At 46.0% G+C, this 16213-nt stretch overlaps 2 protein-coding genes across 2 annotated transcripts in view; one reads left to right on the top strand and one right to left on the bottom strand.

Annotated features, from left to right (window-relative positions):
* Positions 1–3061, top strand: part of CELF5 (CUGBP, Elav-like family member 5) — a 32785-nt gene extending 29724 nt beyond the window's left edge. Inside the window, exons 6-11 of the mRNA XM_009893976.1 lie at positions 91–235; positions 908–1054; positions 1292–1354; positions 1442–1525; positions 2640–2783; positions 2897–3061. Coding sequence (XP_009892278.1) covers positions 91–235; positions 908–1054; positions 1292–1354; positions 1442–1525; positions 2640–2783; positions 2897–3024 — 711 coding nt within the window. The 3' untranslated portion in view covers positions 3025–3061. The remainder of the gene's footprint in view (positions 1–90; positions 236–907; positions 1055–1291; positions 1355–1441; positions 1526–2639; positions 2784–2896) is intronic.
* Positions 3062–8080: 5019 nt separating this feature from the next.
* On the bottom strand, positions 8081–14012 carry HSD11B1L (hydroxysteroid (11-beta) dehydrogenase 1-like). Its single transcript, XM_009893977.1, has 7 exons — positions 13928–14012; positions 12549–12679; positions 11708–11819; positions 10722–10813; positions 9587–9680; positions 8562–8727; positions 8081–8267 (listed from the first exon to the last, which is right to left on the bottom strand). The coding sequence occupies exons 1-7, from the start codon at positions 14010–14012 to the stop codon at positions 8081–8083; spliced, it is 867 nt and encodes a 288-aa protein (XP_009892279.1).
* Positions 14013–16213: the final 2201 nt, after the last annotated feature.

Genomic DNA, 16213 nt, shown 5'->3' on the forward strand with positions numbered 1-16213 from the left:
GGGGGCCGCGGGGCCCGGGGCGAGCGGAGCGACCGGGGGCGGCCAACCCCCGGCAGCGCCGGGCCCTGACTGCGCCGTCCTGCCTTGCAGCTGATGCAGCAGCAGACGACGGTGCTGTCCACCTCCCACGGCAGCTACCTGAGCCCGGGCGTCGCATTTTCCCCTTGCCACATCCAGCAGATCGGCGCCGTCAGTCTCAACGGGCTGCCAGCCACTCCTATTGCACCAGCATCAGGTGAGGGCCTGATGTGGGTCGGGATGCAGCAAGTCCTTCACTACCAGTGAACCTCCTGCCCCAGCACTCAGCACGGTGCTCATACAGGTAAAACAGTTCCCGCATCCCTCTGGGCTCAGCATCTGGATTAGACCACTCTTTGCTAACAATGCAGCCTCTGAGGACAGCAGTCCCCCATTCTGTGCAAATCCCTGCAACCTCCCTGACACCCTTAAGTGTTCAATGCACATTTTCTTGCCCTTCTGCTGTTCCTCTCTGCTGCATTTTTTTTCCCCCTTTGATACAGTAAAGAAGGACCAGGTTCCCAGGATTGCACCTGACTCTGAGTATATCATCATCCCACAGTAATAATATCAGCAGTAATGCATACTGTGTTTGAACACGTGTCAAGAAAAGGGCTGTATTATGCTTGATGCTGTACAAACCTGGATTAAAAATGTTCCATCCCAAAGCTCTGACAGCAGCCAGGACTAGCAATGCTGCACACAGTCTTCGCTCTAGTGCTGCCTCTAATTTTGTGAAGACTCCAGCACTAGTCTGTCACCTCCATGTGCCTACTAGAAGAGATAATAGCTTCATACACAGCAGTCTTGCCAGGCAGATGGAAGGAGGGACCACAAGGCTTTGCAGGACGTCAACTCTCATGTGATGTCCTCTCTTCTTGCTCTACAGGGCTACATTCACCACCTCTCCTGGGAACAGCAGCCATGCCGGGACTTGTGGCACCTGTTTCAAATGGATTCACTGGAGTGGTACCATTCCCAAATGGGCATCCAACCTTGGAAACAGTTTACACCAATGGCCTTGTGCCATACTCAGGTATGGAGAGAGGAAAAAAAACCCAAAACATCCAGAGACCTCAGGAACTGCTATTAGCTCCTCTTTTCTGATTTCCCCATACAGAACACTTTTTCAAGCTCCCTACCCGCCAGGCACCGAGACTCACTTGGCAACAGGGTGGGGAGTAGGGGGAGAGAGACACAGAGAACACAAGTGATTCCAAGAACACATGAGTGATTCCCTTTGCTTTGCTTCTGATTATGTTCTTCTCTGCAGCCCAGGGCCCTTCAGTAGCAGAAACTTTGCACCCAGCCTTCACAGGAGTTCAGCAGTATGCAGGTACCAGCTTCCCTTGAATCCCTCAGGCCCTTGTGTGGCTGACCAGATGCTCAGGTAAACAGTTTATTCTGTCTCCTTGGAATACAGCTGTGTATCCAACCACCACCATCACCCCCATTGCTCAGAGCATCCCTCAGCCACCTCCCATCCTGCAGCAGCAGCAACGAGAAGGTGAGGATCAGGGTGGGAATGTGTGTCTGGGGGTGAGGCGGGATTTGTGTAGCTCGTCTTCTGCACCACAGAACCAATGGAGAGGAGACAGCACTAATCTTTGTCCACTCTAATCTTTAATTGGAGCTGGGTTGTGGAATCAACCATGTATCTGCAGTGAGTGGACTGGAAGGGTTCAGAGGATGTTTGTCATGCTAACTTTCTGAGCTCATCCCTGGCCAGGTGCTGCCAAGTATCTGGGACAACAGGGATAGCAAGCACTAGAACACCAAGCTTTGACACACACACCACACCACACCCCCCTCAGGAAATAGACTCAGCACCCTCCCTACGCAGGCAAGAGGAAAAGAGCACTTCCTCCCCATCTTTACTGATGCCAGAACCAAACTGGTACCAGTCAAAACAGCCTCTACAATGCACTGTCTTCTCTCTCTTCAGCCCTCATAGCCTCATGAGTTTGTTTTTCAGCTTATTTCAAAACTGGCCTGGACAGAATGTGGAGGCAAAGGCATTCTCTGTCTGCTCCTGCTCTGTATAGCAGGTGTCAGTGAGGGAACAGCTCCTTTTCCTCATCAGGCTCACAGGGACCAAGTGAGGGAGTAGGCAGGACCAGGTCAGTCCATAAATTAGACGTGTGGCAATCCAGGAGATTTCCAGTTAGGGCTGTGGCTTATGGGCTGAAGGCAACCACTGCATAGCTGTGGGCAGGGAACACCAGAGCAGCAGCTTTCACATAGCAGTGTCTGCTGCTCTCCTAGGACTGGGAGAACTATGAACAAGGAGCTCTCACCTCAGCTGATTTCCTTCCAGCAAAACAGCACCCAGACACTCACAGAGTAGTTGCGTCCAGCACCGCACATGGGAACTGGGCAAGCTGTGAAAGTGAATCTGCTCTCCAGAAACTCTGGCATTGCCTATTGCCTCCCAGCTGCTCTCAGAGAACTCTGAGAACCCTTTGTGGACCACTGACTAAGAGAAGCAAGAGGAGGTCAAGACAGAAGGAGCCAGTGCTGGGGTTCTCCTCCACTGCTGTGCTCTGAGTTGAGCCCATTTCTCTTCCCTTTCTCTTTGGGGCTCTCTGTTTTCTCCCTCCCCATTGCCCCCATGCCTGCAGGTCCTGAAGGCTGCAATCTCTTCATCTACCATCTCCCTCAGGAGTTCGGAGACAATGAGTTGATGCAGATGTTCCTGCCCTTTGGCAATATCATTTCCTCCAAGGTGTTCATGGATCGTGCCACAAACCAGAGCAAGTGTTTTGGTGAGTGCTGACACCAGTGGGCAAGGGAAGCATGATGGATAACGAGGACACTCAGGCATTGGGCATGGCACCAACAGTGCCGTTATTATTCATGCCTGTGTCCTGTCTTTCAGGTTTTGTAAGCTTTGACAACCCATCCAGTGCACAGACTGCTATCCAGGCCATGAATGGCTTCCAGATTGGCATGAAACGTTTGAAGGTCCAGTTAAAACGACCCAAGGATGCTAATCATCCCTACTGACAGCAGTGAGCAAGCAGGAGTCACTTCTGCAGCACAGGTAAAGCTAGCGCCATCACAACACAGTTCCTACATGGTGCTGGCCAGGGTCGGGGGCAGTGCCAGCAGCTCTGTAATGAGAATAATAAACAGATCTGACACAAGGGTTGGAATCCAGATAATAAGATCCATGGACAGGACAGGTCCACGATGTAGATGAGACACGGACTGGAGGCGCAGGCCTGTGCTGTCATGAGACCCCTGGGCCCGTGGGCCCAGAGTGTGGACAGAGGCCACCGGTGGGGCTGGTCACGGCCATTAAGGCCTGTTAGTGCACTCAGGCAGAGGGGTTCAAGTTACCTGCCTGCAGTCTAAGCAAGGTTTCAGTCTACTTTCTGACCGCTCCCAAAAAGTGTTCATCTTCCTAAAAAGGTTTAAAAACGCAATAGTTTTGTTTTCAGTTGTTACATGTGCTCTGAAATTAGTCTGCAGAGAATGCTTTCCAGGGTAAGAAGAAACAATCCCATGATTCACAAAAGATCACAGAAAAGCAGAGAAAAGGTGAGACCCTGAAGGGCCACACAAGAGCTGCCTGACATGACAGCTGGCTGTCAAAGAGCTAGCTCCTGCCAGCCTGGGAACCAGGGAGGGCTGGCTGATCTTGGTCCCTTCTAATTGGGGTCATCTTCCTCCATGTTTAAGCAACAGCAACTCAAAGCCTGAGGTTTAATGTCCTCCTAATCTCCCAATTCTCTCCCTCCTCCCTTTCTATTCAGGTTAAGGGACAGTCCAGAGGAAGAATTTCTGCTTCAGGCTGATTTACAGAGAGGCCAGTAAATTTATCAACTCTTTTGACACCATCCCTTTCCTTCCTCTGCTCCCCACCTACCCATCCCATCCTCTTTATGTCCTCCTCCCCAAAACATGCAATTAAAGAGAAGGCTCAATATCTGCCCAGCAGGAAGTTTCTTGCCACGATGGACTTGCATATTTGCTGCTAATGTGGTGCATAGCAAAGGGACCAGAAAACCAGCAGCCCCTGGGGACCCGAAGCTCTTCCTCTTGGGGCATGCCTGGAGTACATGGACCAAGAAAACCCACTGGTGTGTCTCTAGGTTACTGCAGTGATGTATGGAAACTTAGCTCCGTCCCTCCCTCCTTCCCCGTCTCCTGGCCCTTTCATAGATAAATATAAATATATATATATACAGTCTCTATTTTTTTTTAAAGTGGCTCACAGGACCAAACTTTTCCATTCAGAGACTGACTCCTTGCAAGAGGGATTGGAAGTTAAGGGTTTACCCTTGCAACAGTGTCTTCTCAGCAAGCACTGCAGATAGGCCTGAACATTTTGAGAGGATGCTTGGATGGACAGAGAGCAAGAGAGACAGAGCGCATCTCTCTGCTCAACAATGGCAAGAAGCAAGGAGAAAGAGAACTACATACCTCCAGGATTAGGGCACAGCCAGCTGCTCAGCTCGAGTCACTCATCCACCAACCTTAGCACTGGCCTGGTTAAGAATCTCAAGAGCTCTCAGTCTTACCTTTCCAAGGGCTTCTGCAGACAAAGCTCCTGGAATTTGGTGCCAAAGCCTACCCTGAGCACTCCTCGATTAGGCTGAAAGCACAGGAAACCAGTCCCTTTACCTACAGGACCTGAACTGCCTCCCCACATGTGGCACAGAGCCATGTTTCATAGCTCTCCATGGTAACGGAGCATTTTCTTGATCAAGGCAAGAGAAGATGACAGAGCGTGAGCAGATGCAATCTCCAAAACAGAGTGACAGAAGCCTCCCAGGGGCTACAGACTGCCTCCCCATGTTGGAAGTAACCTAGCACTGGTTAGCAGGCAGTTCTGATTCCTAGGTGAAACGGGACATTTTCTCCATCTGAATTTAGCAAGAGGACTCACCTCTTACACCCTCTGCAAAGCTTTCCCAAGCAGACACAAGGATAGTATGACGAAAGAGGGTTGACATTCTGGTGTTTTCCCCACCACCCCCTCCAAGGGACAGATTCTCCATTATGCAGCATATATAGATACAGCTATATACACATACACTTAAGCACAGAACATAGTTCAGAGCTTGATTTAACAAAGATCCCCTGGGGGTGGAGGTGTGTGTCATACTGACAAGGCATATCCATTTAACAACTTGAAACTGTCTCTTCAAGTTTCTACCAAAATAAGGAAAGAAAAACAAAACAAAACAACCAATCCCACAAACCTGAATGACTAGTTTCAATATTCCAGAGTTTGATAAGGTACCAAGAACATTCCCCTCTCTGTGTGTGCTTGTGTGTGTGCATGTGTGTCTGCATTCAAACATGAACAGAGGGTTGGTGGAGATGGAGTGATGCAATTGATACTGAAGTGAGATATGGGGACTTCAGAGAACCTCAGCCAATTCTCCTCCTCCTTCAGTTTCCCTTTGTTCAAATGTTTATGGCACAGTTCTCTAAGTACCCTCACATCTCCTCAACCACCCCTCTGTATCCGATGCTGAGAGTTTATGAGAGAGATGGATGAAGCTGTGCGAGTCTGTGTGTTTCTATAGTCCATGTTTACTTATTGTAAATACCATTTTTATACTTAACATCTATTATGTACGTGATTTGTATAATGTACTTTATTTCTGCTACAAGTAATTTCATGAAGTTTAAACTTAATCTAATTTTGAACAAAAAAAAAACCAACAAATGCAAAAATGGGGAAAAAAAGGACTTTGTAAATTCTACGTCAAGCTGCTTTAAAACAAGCATTTACAGTTTCTTCCATCACAGTTACTGATGTGACTGTACAGGTGCGATACAAGCTTCGTCAATGTCAAATTCCTCACTCTGGTAAAAAAAAAAAAAATTTAATAAAAGTTTTACTTGCTAAGTAGCTGGGGGTTTACTTCATGTGTTAGTTGCACCTGCTTTTAGATAATGCTTACAAATACCAAAGGCCTAAGGTGAGGAAAGTCTGTTTCCATTCAGCTAATCATCTGTGCAGTCATTTAAAAAGCATTTCACAGGGGGATGGATGACAGAGCCTGAGTCCTACAGAATAGAACCCTGCCTTACTCTGAACTCCACGCAGTGTCCCTATGTCTCAAAGAAGGCTGGCTGTGGGGTTTTATTCCAGGGTTCAGCATATGATCCCCAAAATGCAAGTTTATTTTATTAGCCCCATTGCAACAAATTAGTTCAGCAGCCAAGCTCCAGCCGAGCTAAACACAAACCAGTCACAGTTCTTGTGTGCGGACAGCAGACATCTTTTAAGAACTCCTGTGTACTCTGCTCACACCCGAGAGAACAAAACTGGTTGTCTCAACAGCACCTCAATGGAAATCAGTCAATCAGTCGAGAGCCAGTGCCCAACCCATATGGTGCTATGCACAGAACAAGGCAAAGGGGAAGGCAAATGCACAGACTCCTCATCGCTGCCCTAAAGGTGAGCAACATGCTTCGGGTTGGTAGAGAACCAATTGCATTGCCATGCCCATGGTTCACCCTCCCCCTCTTTAAAAACACCAGTTTCCATGGGTCTTTCTTCTGCTTTGAACCCCCTATTTAATGGTGCTGGAGAAAAGCAGAATATGAGCAGAGAATGCAATTTAGGACTACCTCAATTTTTCATGCTTCCTTGCCCCTGCATCCACACAATTCTGCAGTGACTGACCCGAAGTGTATACTGCAAACTGTCATGAGAAGCAAGCAGGTGTCTGTTTTAGAAGGGTGAGTTCGAACGCCAGAGTTTGTGAATTGTGGTGAGTTCTTATTTCCACGCAGCTCTGTAGAAAGTTTTGTCACATCAAAATCCAGCCAATGGCAAGGACAGAGGAAGGAAAACACTCAGTTGGTGCCTGTTCCTATGATGTGAATAAAACATACTTGTGACTAAAAGTGCCACATGCCATTCTCAGTAACAAGAATAGGAACTCAAGCTGCAGTGACATATCTTGCAGGCACACAAGTTTTTATATTTCGCTCAGAACAGGAATGCACTTTAAGTCTAGCACCTAACTGTCAACCAAGCAAAGAAGGAGAGGGGCATGCAGTGACCCTTTCCCAGGAAGCTGCCTCTCACCAGCTAGAATGTACCCCTCAACCTGCTTTTTTTGTCTCGGACAAGACCAGCTATGATTGAAGGAAGACTGCAATTGGCAGTCTGCACACTCCATTTTAGTTCTAGATCCCCTAGACAAGCCTGGTTTTTAAACAACACTTGACTGTTCCAATAAAGTCCAAACCTGTTAATCAGTTTCTGCAAAATGTTCAGCTTTCAAAGCCACTTAAAATTCCTTCAGGATTCATGCATTGCGGACAGGAACACCACACAAAATAACCATCCTCTCTGACACGAAGGAGACCGCATAGGATCTTTTATCCATCCCCAGTCCAGGAGGATTCAAGCAGAGACTGCTTTTTCTTAGCTGTTAGTACTTACAAGCCATGACACATATCCATAGGAATAATGTGTTAGGGAAGAACTCCCTCTACCTTCTTCCTCCTGTTCAGTGCAGGACTCATCAACCCATCTTGGCATTTAGAGGATGAAGGGCTGATTTAACCGGTCCTGTGCAGTCAGCAAATGTCTACCAACAGGCCTGTGCTCACAGAAGATGGGTGGGTCACCAGCCTTGCTTCACAGAGGAAGCATCAACACATAACACCAACACATTAAAAAAAAAAAAAGTTTAATTGAAATCGGGATTAAAATTCTATGTATAGGAAGCAAGAAGGTTCACAGAATCCACAAAACAATGAAGCAGTGGACCAGGATGTCCCAGGAATGCACAGAGGTTAAAGCTGGAGCCGAGAGCAGAGAGGTGAACTGAAGGAGGGGAGATGGGTGGAGGGCTAAGGCAGAGTGAACAGTGGGAAAGATCTCTGACTGACAGAAATATCAGTACTGTGGCTGAAGCAGGATGAGAGGGAGACAAGAGTCTTACGAAAAGAGCTACGGTTACTTGGCCACCACTGCTGCCTTGCTCCTGCTTAACACCAATGGTTGAACGGGATACTTAGTGGGACGGGGGAATGTGATTAGAAGGGATGTCAGATGGGAGAGGAGGCTGAGACTGGGCATCCCTTAAGGACTGCTGTAGTTATAGTAGCTCTGTAAAACCTGGTCCCGGTCACCGGGGGACAAAACCCAGAGGCAGCACACATGCTGCAGCCACCATGGGTAGAAAACCTCCTGTACCCGCCTGGCACCCCCTCGGATGATGGCAAGTGCAGCTTCAGGAGCAGGAGAAGCAGTTAGATGCACTTTGCCCCTGGAAGGAAACAGACAATCACTCAAAGTCAATCAATCCTTGGTGTGGTTTTAACTGTGCAGACTGACTACTACAGGGTTCTGCATGCTCATGTTCCATGCTGAGGTGAACACGCACAACCCCCATGATGTACTCAAGCTGATGCACTCTTCCCGTTACTTTTCTTGCACATCCAAACAGATGCACACACCATCTTGTGCAGTTGTGGTGCATTTTTTGCATGCTATCAAGAAGAGACATGTTCCCGCAAACACACTCCCTCCCAGATTCCTTCATTCTCCTCCAAATACACACCTGGTATTCTCTAATGCTGTATCAGTATCAATCAGGCCCAGGATGCACAGTGTGACAGAGACATTTCTCTTCTGCATGATAAGTTCATGGCGCAGTGAGCTGAAGAATCCATCCAGTGCAAACTTGGTTGCAGAATAAGAAGTGGTGAAGGGAGTGGGTATTTTCCCTGGAAAGGAAAAGGAGAGAATGGAAAGCACTAGGAAAGTGGCCGTATGGAAGATGGTGCCATTGAGAGGGAATCTAGGCAAAGACAGAGGCTTTCCCATCCAGCATCAACCCATGTCCTGTTCAGGTGAGTTTCCCCCTATTTCTAGTCACATGCAGGCACTTAGAAAACTATACCACTTTATGTGAGCTCATCTCAGCATAAAAGCCACCACATATGTGGATAAGGGGAGGAAATTTAACTTGCACAGGAACCAGGTCACATGCTGGGCTAAAAAGCCTGGTGTGATGGTCTACCTGCAGCCTTTCTCTCCTCGATCACATGCAAACACATGGACTGGGTGACATGCTGGTGCATCTGGCCATGACATTTCCCTGACACAAGGCACGTTACATCATAAGGCAGGGATGAACCTTAGTTTGAACTTGTGTATGGTGACACAGCTCCCTTGAGCAGACACTGAAGTCTTTCTCCTGCCTTTCCGTCCTGTACAGTAGGTGCAGCTACTCAACAGTCTGCTATGCAGGCTGGCCAAAGCCAGAAGGCCTTAATGTGGCACAATGGTCTTAATGCTGGTTCAGAAATGCAGGAGAGATGGGCCTGGCTGTGAGGGACAGGAGCCAAACAAGCAGATCTTCACATGGTGAGTGAACAGCGAAGCTCTGAGGGAATGTAAAATGGTGCAACACAGAGAAGGTCTTCCAGAAAACAAGAAGGCCAGCCATCCACCATCCTGCTTACTACTATAAAACACACAGCTTGAAAATGTGTTGAGGGGTTGAAGGACACACAGAAACATGATGTGTTGGGAATCCTTGTTTCCACAAGGCCAGCACTTATGCCAGTTAAAGACACTAACCTGTGAGGGAAGAAACAACCACCAGAGAGCCTTTATTCTTCTCCAGGGTGGGAAGAGCTGCTGTTGCAAGAGCCACATAACTGAAGAAATTCACCTGGGATGATAAAAGTAGGCATGAAGAAGCAAGAGAGTTTGGAGGAAAGGTGGAAAGGAGCCAGAAACCCAAGACAGTGATCAGAAATGGAAAGGGGCATGGCTTGGATTTGCTTTTTCAAACATCAAGCAAAAAGAATCATCTCCGTGAGGATAGGGACATTGCATCCATGAGTCTTTGAGATTCCAGAAAAAGCAATGGAGAAGATTTAGAGTCAAGGTTATTCCTGGGTTTTAACATACAGATTTCTTGACCAGAAACAATTAGCTGTCCCTGATTTCTCTATACGCCTTCTTTACTCTGCAATCCCTATCCAGCAACAAGGACACCCATAGTGTCTCCATTTGCTCCCCTTCTAAATTTCTCTTGACTGAGCTGAGACTACAACGCAACACTAACAACTACAACAGCACCTCTTCTGAGCTTGACTGCTCTCTAACTTGTAAGAAATTTCTTACCTGTGATCCCAAGTTCCCTACTCTCCAGCAAACAGGCTCCATAAACGTGAAATAGAACTAGTATGACCCACCCAACTCAATCAAGAAAACAGGTCTTCATCTCCATTGTCCCAAAACCTGGTACCAAGGTGATTCTATAGGAAAACTCTGAAGCTGTGAGCAGACTCAAATGGCAAACACTATTTCAAACAACCTTATTGTGTTCTGCAATGACATGTGCACTTGCTATAGATTAGTAGGAAGTGCTTGCTCCTCACCTATTGGCCTTCCTAACTAGACATATATTGCACAACTGCTCATAACTACCCATTAATCCCTTACAGTCCTGGGCTAATGGGAGATAAGGACAGAAGGAAGGAGAGAAGTGAAATTCTTCCCAGACATTCCTCTGCACACATACATGCAAACTGAGAAAAATACTTGCCTAGTAACAAAGCCTCCAAACCATTTGACTTGAAACATGAATGAAATAAAAGGGCTGTTCTCAACCATTGCTGGAATTTGCTTTTGAGTTTCCAAGCTGTCCCAGGAGAAGCCAGACTCACCCAATTCCAGGTGAGCTCTTCCTGTTGAGAAACCTCACCTGCATGAGCCAGCGGGTGTATTCCACATCTCCAGCCCACATCTGGAAACGGGTCATGCCAATGTGGTTCAACACCAGGTAATCCAGTCCCCCTGTGAATAGGAGAAAAAGCAGTCAAACCAAGGGGCCATCCCCCAACCAAGGAACTCAGAAAAATACGACCATCTTCCCCTTCTTGGACTACAGGGGCAGGTCACTGCTTTCAGATCTCCCAGGTTTTGACTCTCTCAACACAAGGCACTATGTTCAGGGTGGGGTGCATGCAGCTGGTACTCGTTCACATATGGCAAATGCGTGTACATGCGGGATGCTGTGTCAGGGGAGGTACTGCAGCTGTTGCTATGGGGATGTGGTTTTAGTGAAGCATTGTGAGCAAGTACTTTCTGCATACTTTTCTCCGATAGCAAAAGACATGCCCTCCCCATGAAAGGCCCAGATTGGTATATACAAATCCCAGACCTTACCGTCCTAAACATCCCCCTCTCAGTGAGGAACATGGGGAAACTGAAGCAGGAGGCTCCTACTGGAATGATAACTGTCTATATACCTGAAAGCCAAAGAGATGCTCAAGATGAGGACAGAACTGAGATCAGAATCAGAATCCCTTCTTCTTGCTCCACTCACCTGGTTCTGACCAGGCAGGCAGCAAACATCTGAAAAGTCAAAGATACCTCTCCTTTCACAGCCTTCTGAATGCTGGTAAATTACAGAAACCTGCATCTTTCCACTCCGGGGTTATCAGAGAGGAGCCAAGACTGGCAGAGCCATAAAAGTCAGGATAAGAACTGCGTCATCAAGGCATGTCTCAGATCAGTTGCATAAAACTTGCATGCCAGTATGAAGCATGACATAGTTTGGGAACTAGAATCTCTGAACAGTGATCAGGCCAGGTGTGATCTAAACCTTTCTTGAAAACAGGAACATGGTATAAACTGGAGTGATAAGCAAAGTCTGTTCTCTCTCCTCAGTATCTCACTTCTGCTTACCCAGCTTTTGGACAGCAAACTGAACCACCTTTTCAGGCTCTGAAGGGGAAGACATATCTGCAGGGATATAAAACACATTCTTTGCTCCAAGTGTCAGGCATTTCTCCACCACCTTGAAAAAGAACACACACACAAAGATTAAACAAGGGCGGGGGGGAAGAAAAGAAATAAGGGCACTCTAAGGCACTGTTTTTTCCCCATACTACAGTCAGTGAGAGACAATTCTGGAAAGAGACACACTTTAATTTTAAATTTTAAATCTACAACTATTCAGCTCACAAAGAGCTCATTTTGCATCCAGACTTTGTTTAACCAGACAGTTAAATAGAGGTAACTCAGCAGGATGCAGATTAAATCTACCTTGGACAAGGATCAAGATTCACCTAAAAAAGACAGTCTTTAGGAGAACTCTGCTGGAATAAGGGTTATGCTTTACATTAAGTTCTTTTTGTTCCAAAATACCTGGTAAGGCTCTAGCTGTGTTCATCTTTCATAGTTTCCCTTCTGGGCTATGCCTCCCCAGTATGCAGTGTTACTACCTTCTGTTACGAAAAACCAGGCATGCTGCAGCAGGCACTGGTATATGGCAACACAAAGTAGCACATTCAGGAGATCAGTTAGTTACAGAGAAGAATGGCACAGGACATTGTCATAAAATCAGGCTTAAAGCATGTCACAGGCATATTCTACATGAGTGGAAAGAATTTTGAAAGTAACTAAGCTGTTTTTGCTCAACAACAGTTCTGAAGAAAAATGTATTGTCCTGACAACTAATTCGTTGTTGGTTTTATGGTAAAAGTCCAAATCTCTTATGTCTTCCCTCATACTAGGAAGTTCTTACCTTCTGCAGCACACCTTCCCTCCTGGCAGTCAAAACAATTTCAGCCCCAAATCTGGCATAATGATATGCCATCTGCTCTCCAATCCCAGCACTGGCTCCAGTCAGGAGAACACGGGCACCAGACAAGCTCTCTTATTTATGGGAAAGAGAATAAAAAATAAAGAAGTGAAGGAAGCAACAGAGGAGCTGCCCTTAACTACTGGCAGAGCTCTAAACTAGAAAGGCGTGTGTTACATGCTCAAAAGTGTTGATGTTTCTCCAAAACTAGAAGAGGCAGGACTGACCCAAAGAAGCCATGAGATTAACAATACCTTCCAATTATTGCTAGACTGAAAAGAATCAAAAATCATCTAGTCTGTGGAGAATGAGCTATTTTTCCATTCTGACAGGTGCCTACAACAAAAACGTTAGCCATCAACCACCTGATGTCAAGTAGCCAGCCATACTGATCTGTTTTGGCCTGGCTCACAGGAAAGCTTGGCTAGCTCGACAAGCTCCAGTACACAGCAGTCAGCTCGGCCCAGCTCCACTAACATGCAACAGCCAGTTCCCTCCTCCATCCTAACAAACCCTAGGTCCATACTTCAGTCATAAAGCAGAAGGCTCAGTCTGACCCATTTCACCCAGACAGCAGCTGGTGTGCTAGAAACCAAACAGCCAAGACTTGCTTCATCATTCCCATCCCTCCTCCCTAGCTCAGCATTCTTCCATGGAATTGGATAATGGATAAAAGTGTGCAACCAGCATGGCTGAGTCGCCATGGAACAACCTGCAGGCCCAACTGCCCCAGAGGTGCACCATTTTATTACTGCATGTTTGTTGTTGACATTATGCCTAGGCTATCACTGCCAGGGAATAATGACATGACTATGCAAGCTAGCTGTGTCACATGGCCTTTGCCTGGGTTCTTAGACAATTATCTTTCTAGGATGAAGTTGGTTTTCACATTACAAAAAGATGTACAACTTAAACCAGGCTCTGGGCCTCCTGCCCTCTGCATATCAATTATTCTTTGCCGTCAGTTTAGAGATGTCAGCCCTCTTGTGCTGGGCACTGCACATCTATAGAGATCGTTCTTGACCCCAAGGAGTTAGCAATAAAAAAAAAAAAAAAAAAAAAAAGAGAAAGGCAGTGGCAAAGTACATGTCATATTTTCCCAACATAGACAGCAGGATCCCTTGCAAATGCTGTTAGACCATTTTGTCCTCCTCTGTGTTTCATGTTTCTCTTTATTTCTGGTAATAAAGCATGGCTTTAGGGCTACCAACTCTGGTAAGACTATGGGCAGGAATGAGACCACCAGTCAGAGTCCGGAAATTCAACTTCTTCTCTTATGTCACTTATATTCCAGTTTGGAATGACACCCCTGGTAAGCCTACCTGGGTTAAAAGGGTCTTTCCAGAAGAAAGCTAGGAGCCCAGCTACGACCCCTGCAGCACAAAGCACTTTTCCGATTGGCTTCATATCCCTCCAGGTTGTGAAGAACAAAGTAAAGTCTTGAAGCTGAGCACTCCAGCCAAAATACTGTAATCTCCTTCTTCTGGTGCTGGAAGCCAACCTGCAAGAGGCATGTAAAGTCCTTTTCTGTCCAGCATATAACAGAGGTGCTGTGTAGAACTGAGACTCCACCTGAGAAGTCTCTCCACTGGGAGCCCAAGTCACCTTTGTCAAGAATGAAAGACAGAGAGGACAAGGACAATCAACACTTTGATAAGAAGCTGCAAAGAAGTTGCTGTTTCCCTGTTGAAGAGACACCACAGTCTTGCAAATGGTTTGCATTTACCAAGAAAGGTCAGGGCTTGGCTGTGCCAAGCACTGCAACTCCCTGTTCAGAGGAAGTAACCTTGGCAGGATGAAACATGTAAAGCTGCAGGCCTGAAGACAATAAAATTTGCTCTCATATGAGAGGAAAGGATCCAAAGAGGGCAGAAAACAGGTCTGGAGAAAGCTTGCTCAGCTACTGTTTTCTCAGCCTTTCATTTGCTCCAGGACAGACAGTCTGGTATTTGGTCTGTCTTAAATTAAGTGCACTGGGGGAATTATTTTTAAAATGTCTGTCCCTAGTGGAACACTCCCAAGAAACTTGCGGAGTCAGCACCAATTCCCCATTTAAACCATGACTTGAAAGTCCAATTTTACAATAAAAACCTTCTGCATTTTGTATTGCTGCATTCTATTTCAGATTCTCACAGATCTACTTGATGTAAAAATATATCAAATCTGAAAAGTAAAATTAATTAAACGATTATCTCTTTTCCAAAATAATATATTATCTGCAGCTGTCGACAAAAATTTAAAACAGATACCAAACTGCGCTCACAAGTTACATTTAGATGCGCTTTTTCATGCTTTGGGAATTATACATGCTTGCCATATGTGAAATGGTGTACAAGGCAGGGAAAAAAGTAAGGGATTTATTTCTGTACTCCTCCTTCTTTAGAACTTGTCCTGCAAAAGGAAAATTCAAAACTGAAACTTACTGATACTAATAGCATTCACTTACCAAGCTGAGCATCATTAGCTCATGTCTCTATTTTCTGAGTTTTTCTGTCTTCACAAATTCTTTAGTGAAGAAGTTAGATACACTGAATATATCAGGAATTAAAAAAAGAAATTTTGCAGTAGTTCCAGAAGCTGTCTTCTGCAAAATTTACTTCATCACCTTCCACAGTTCTGGAAACATGTTTAAAACTAGCTCTTTTTGGGGGGACAGTGTATCAGGATATGGCTAATACTTAGTGAGACAATGAAATTAACAGTCTTACCCAGGGTACAGAGGTGATCATGGACAGAAGTCTTTGCAGGATTGGAGACTGGAGAAAATAAAAGGGAAAAATGGGAACAAGTATGAACTTCAGTAGCTGGAAGGTTCTGAGATAACATAGCAGGTATTCTTCAAGTTGAGAAATTGGCAGGTAGGTTTGGAACTCAAGGGTTTTAAGTTAAAAGCATAATGTGATTTGACAACACAACACATATTTTCTATTTCTATTCATTGTATCTATTTCTAATCCCCTATTACGAAAGGGGGATCCAGGTCAGCTGAATATCAGCAGTTCAGACCATCTATATTTGCTTAAAGGTGGATAAAACAACAAATACATCCTCGTTTGAATATGTCTGGATTTTCTTAGCATTAAGCAAAAATTGAGAAGCAGATACTCGCACCGAGAACTGTGATGGTTTCTGAACATGATGGGCACTCACAGCATGAGCTGGCCAAATTTTATGTAAGCATATACAAAGACTGAAACGTTAGTAGCTCCAGTAAAAAAAAAGAAAAAAGAAAGAAAAAACCCCACAGAAATAAAGAGACAAAGAGAATACATCTGATTCTAAGACAAAGATCTTTCGCGGGCAGTTCCCACAGAGTCAGCCTCTGCACAACACCAGTTCTCCCTACTCTACAGGAGCAAACCCCCCTTATGTCTAATGTTGCAGACCCTTTAATTCATTAAAGAATTATTATACTGGTGGCTGATAACACTGACCACAAAAAGCCGTACCTCAGGATAACCGGCGCTTCGTACGGCGCGCCAGAGGAGCGAAGCAGCGGAGCTGACAGGATCCAGCCTTGTCATGAGCGACGGGGCTGAGGCCGCGGCCGCGCTCCGAGGTACCGTCTACCGGCGTGCGGCGGTACCGCGCGAAGAGCCGGGGCCGGG

Source organism: Charadrius vociferus, unplaced genomic scaffold (genome assembly GCF_000708025.1).
Source record: "Charadrius vociferus isolate BGI_N301 unplaced genomic scaffold, ASM70802v2 scaffold1168, whole genome shotgun sequence".
NCBI classification, from domain to species: domain Eukaryota; kingdom Metazoa; phylum Chordata; class Aves; order Charadriiformes; family Charadriidae; genus Charadrius; species Charadrius vociferus.

Excerpts from the sequence above, each read along its gene's own strand:
- HSD11B1L (XM_009893977.1), bottom strand. The coding sequence starts at position 14,012 with ATGAAGCCAATCGGAAAAGTGCTTTGTGCTGCAGGGGTCGTAGCTGGG. Across the intron at positions 8,728-9,586 it reads GGTTGTTTCTTCCCTCACAG|GGAAAATACCCACTCCCTTC; the intron begins GTTAGTGTCTTT and ends TTTCCTTTCCAG. Across the intron at positions 8,268-8,561 it reads ACAGCATTAGAGAATACCAG|GGGCAAAGTGCATCTAACTG; the intron begins GTGTGTATTTGG and ends GTTTCCTTCCAG.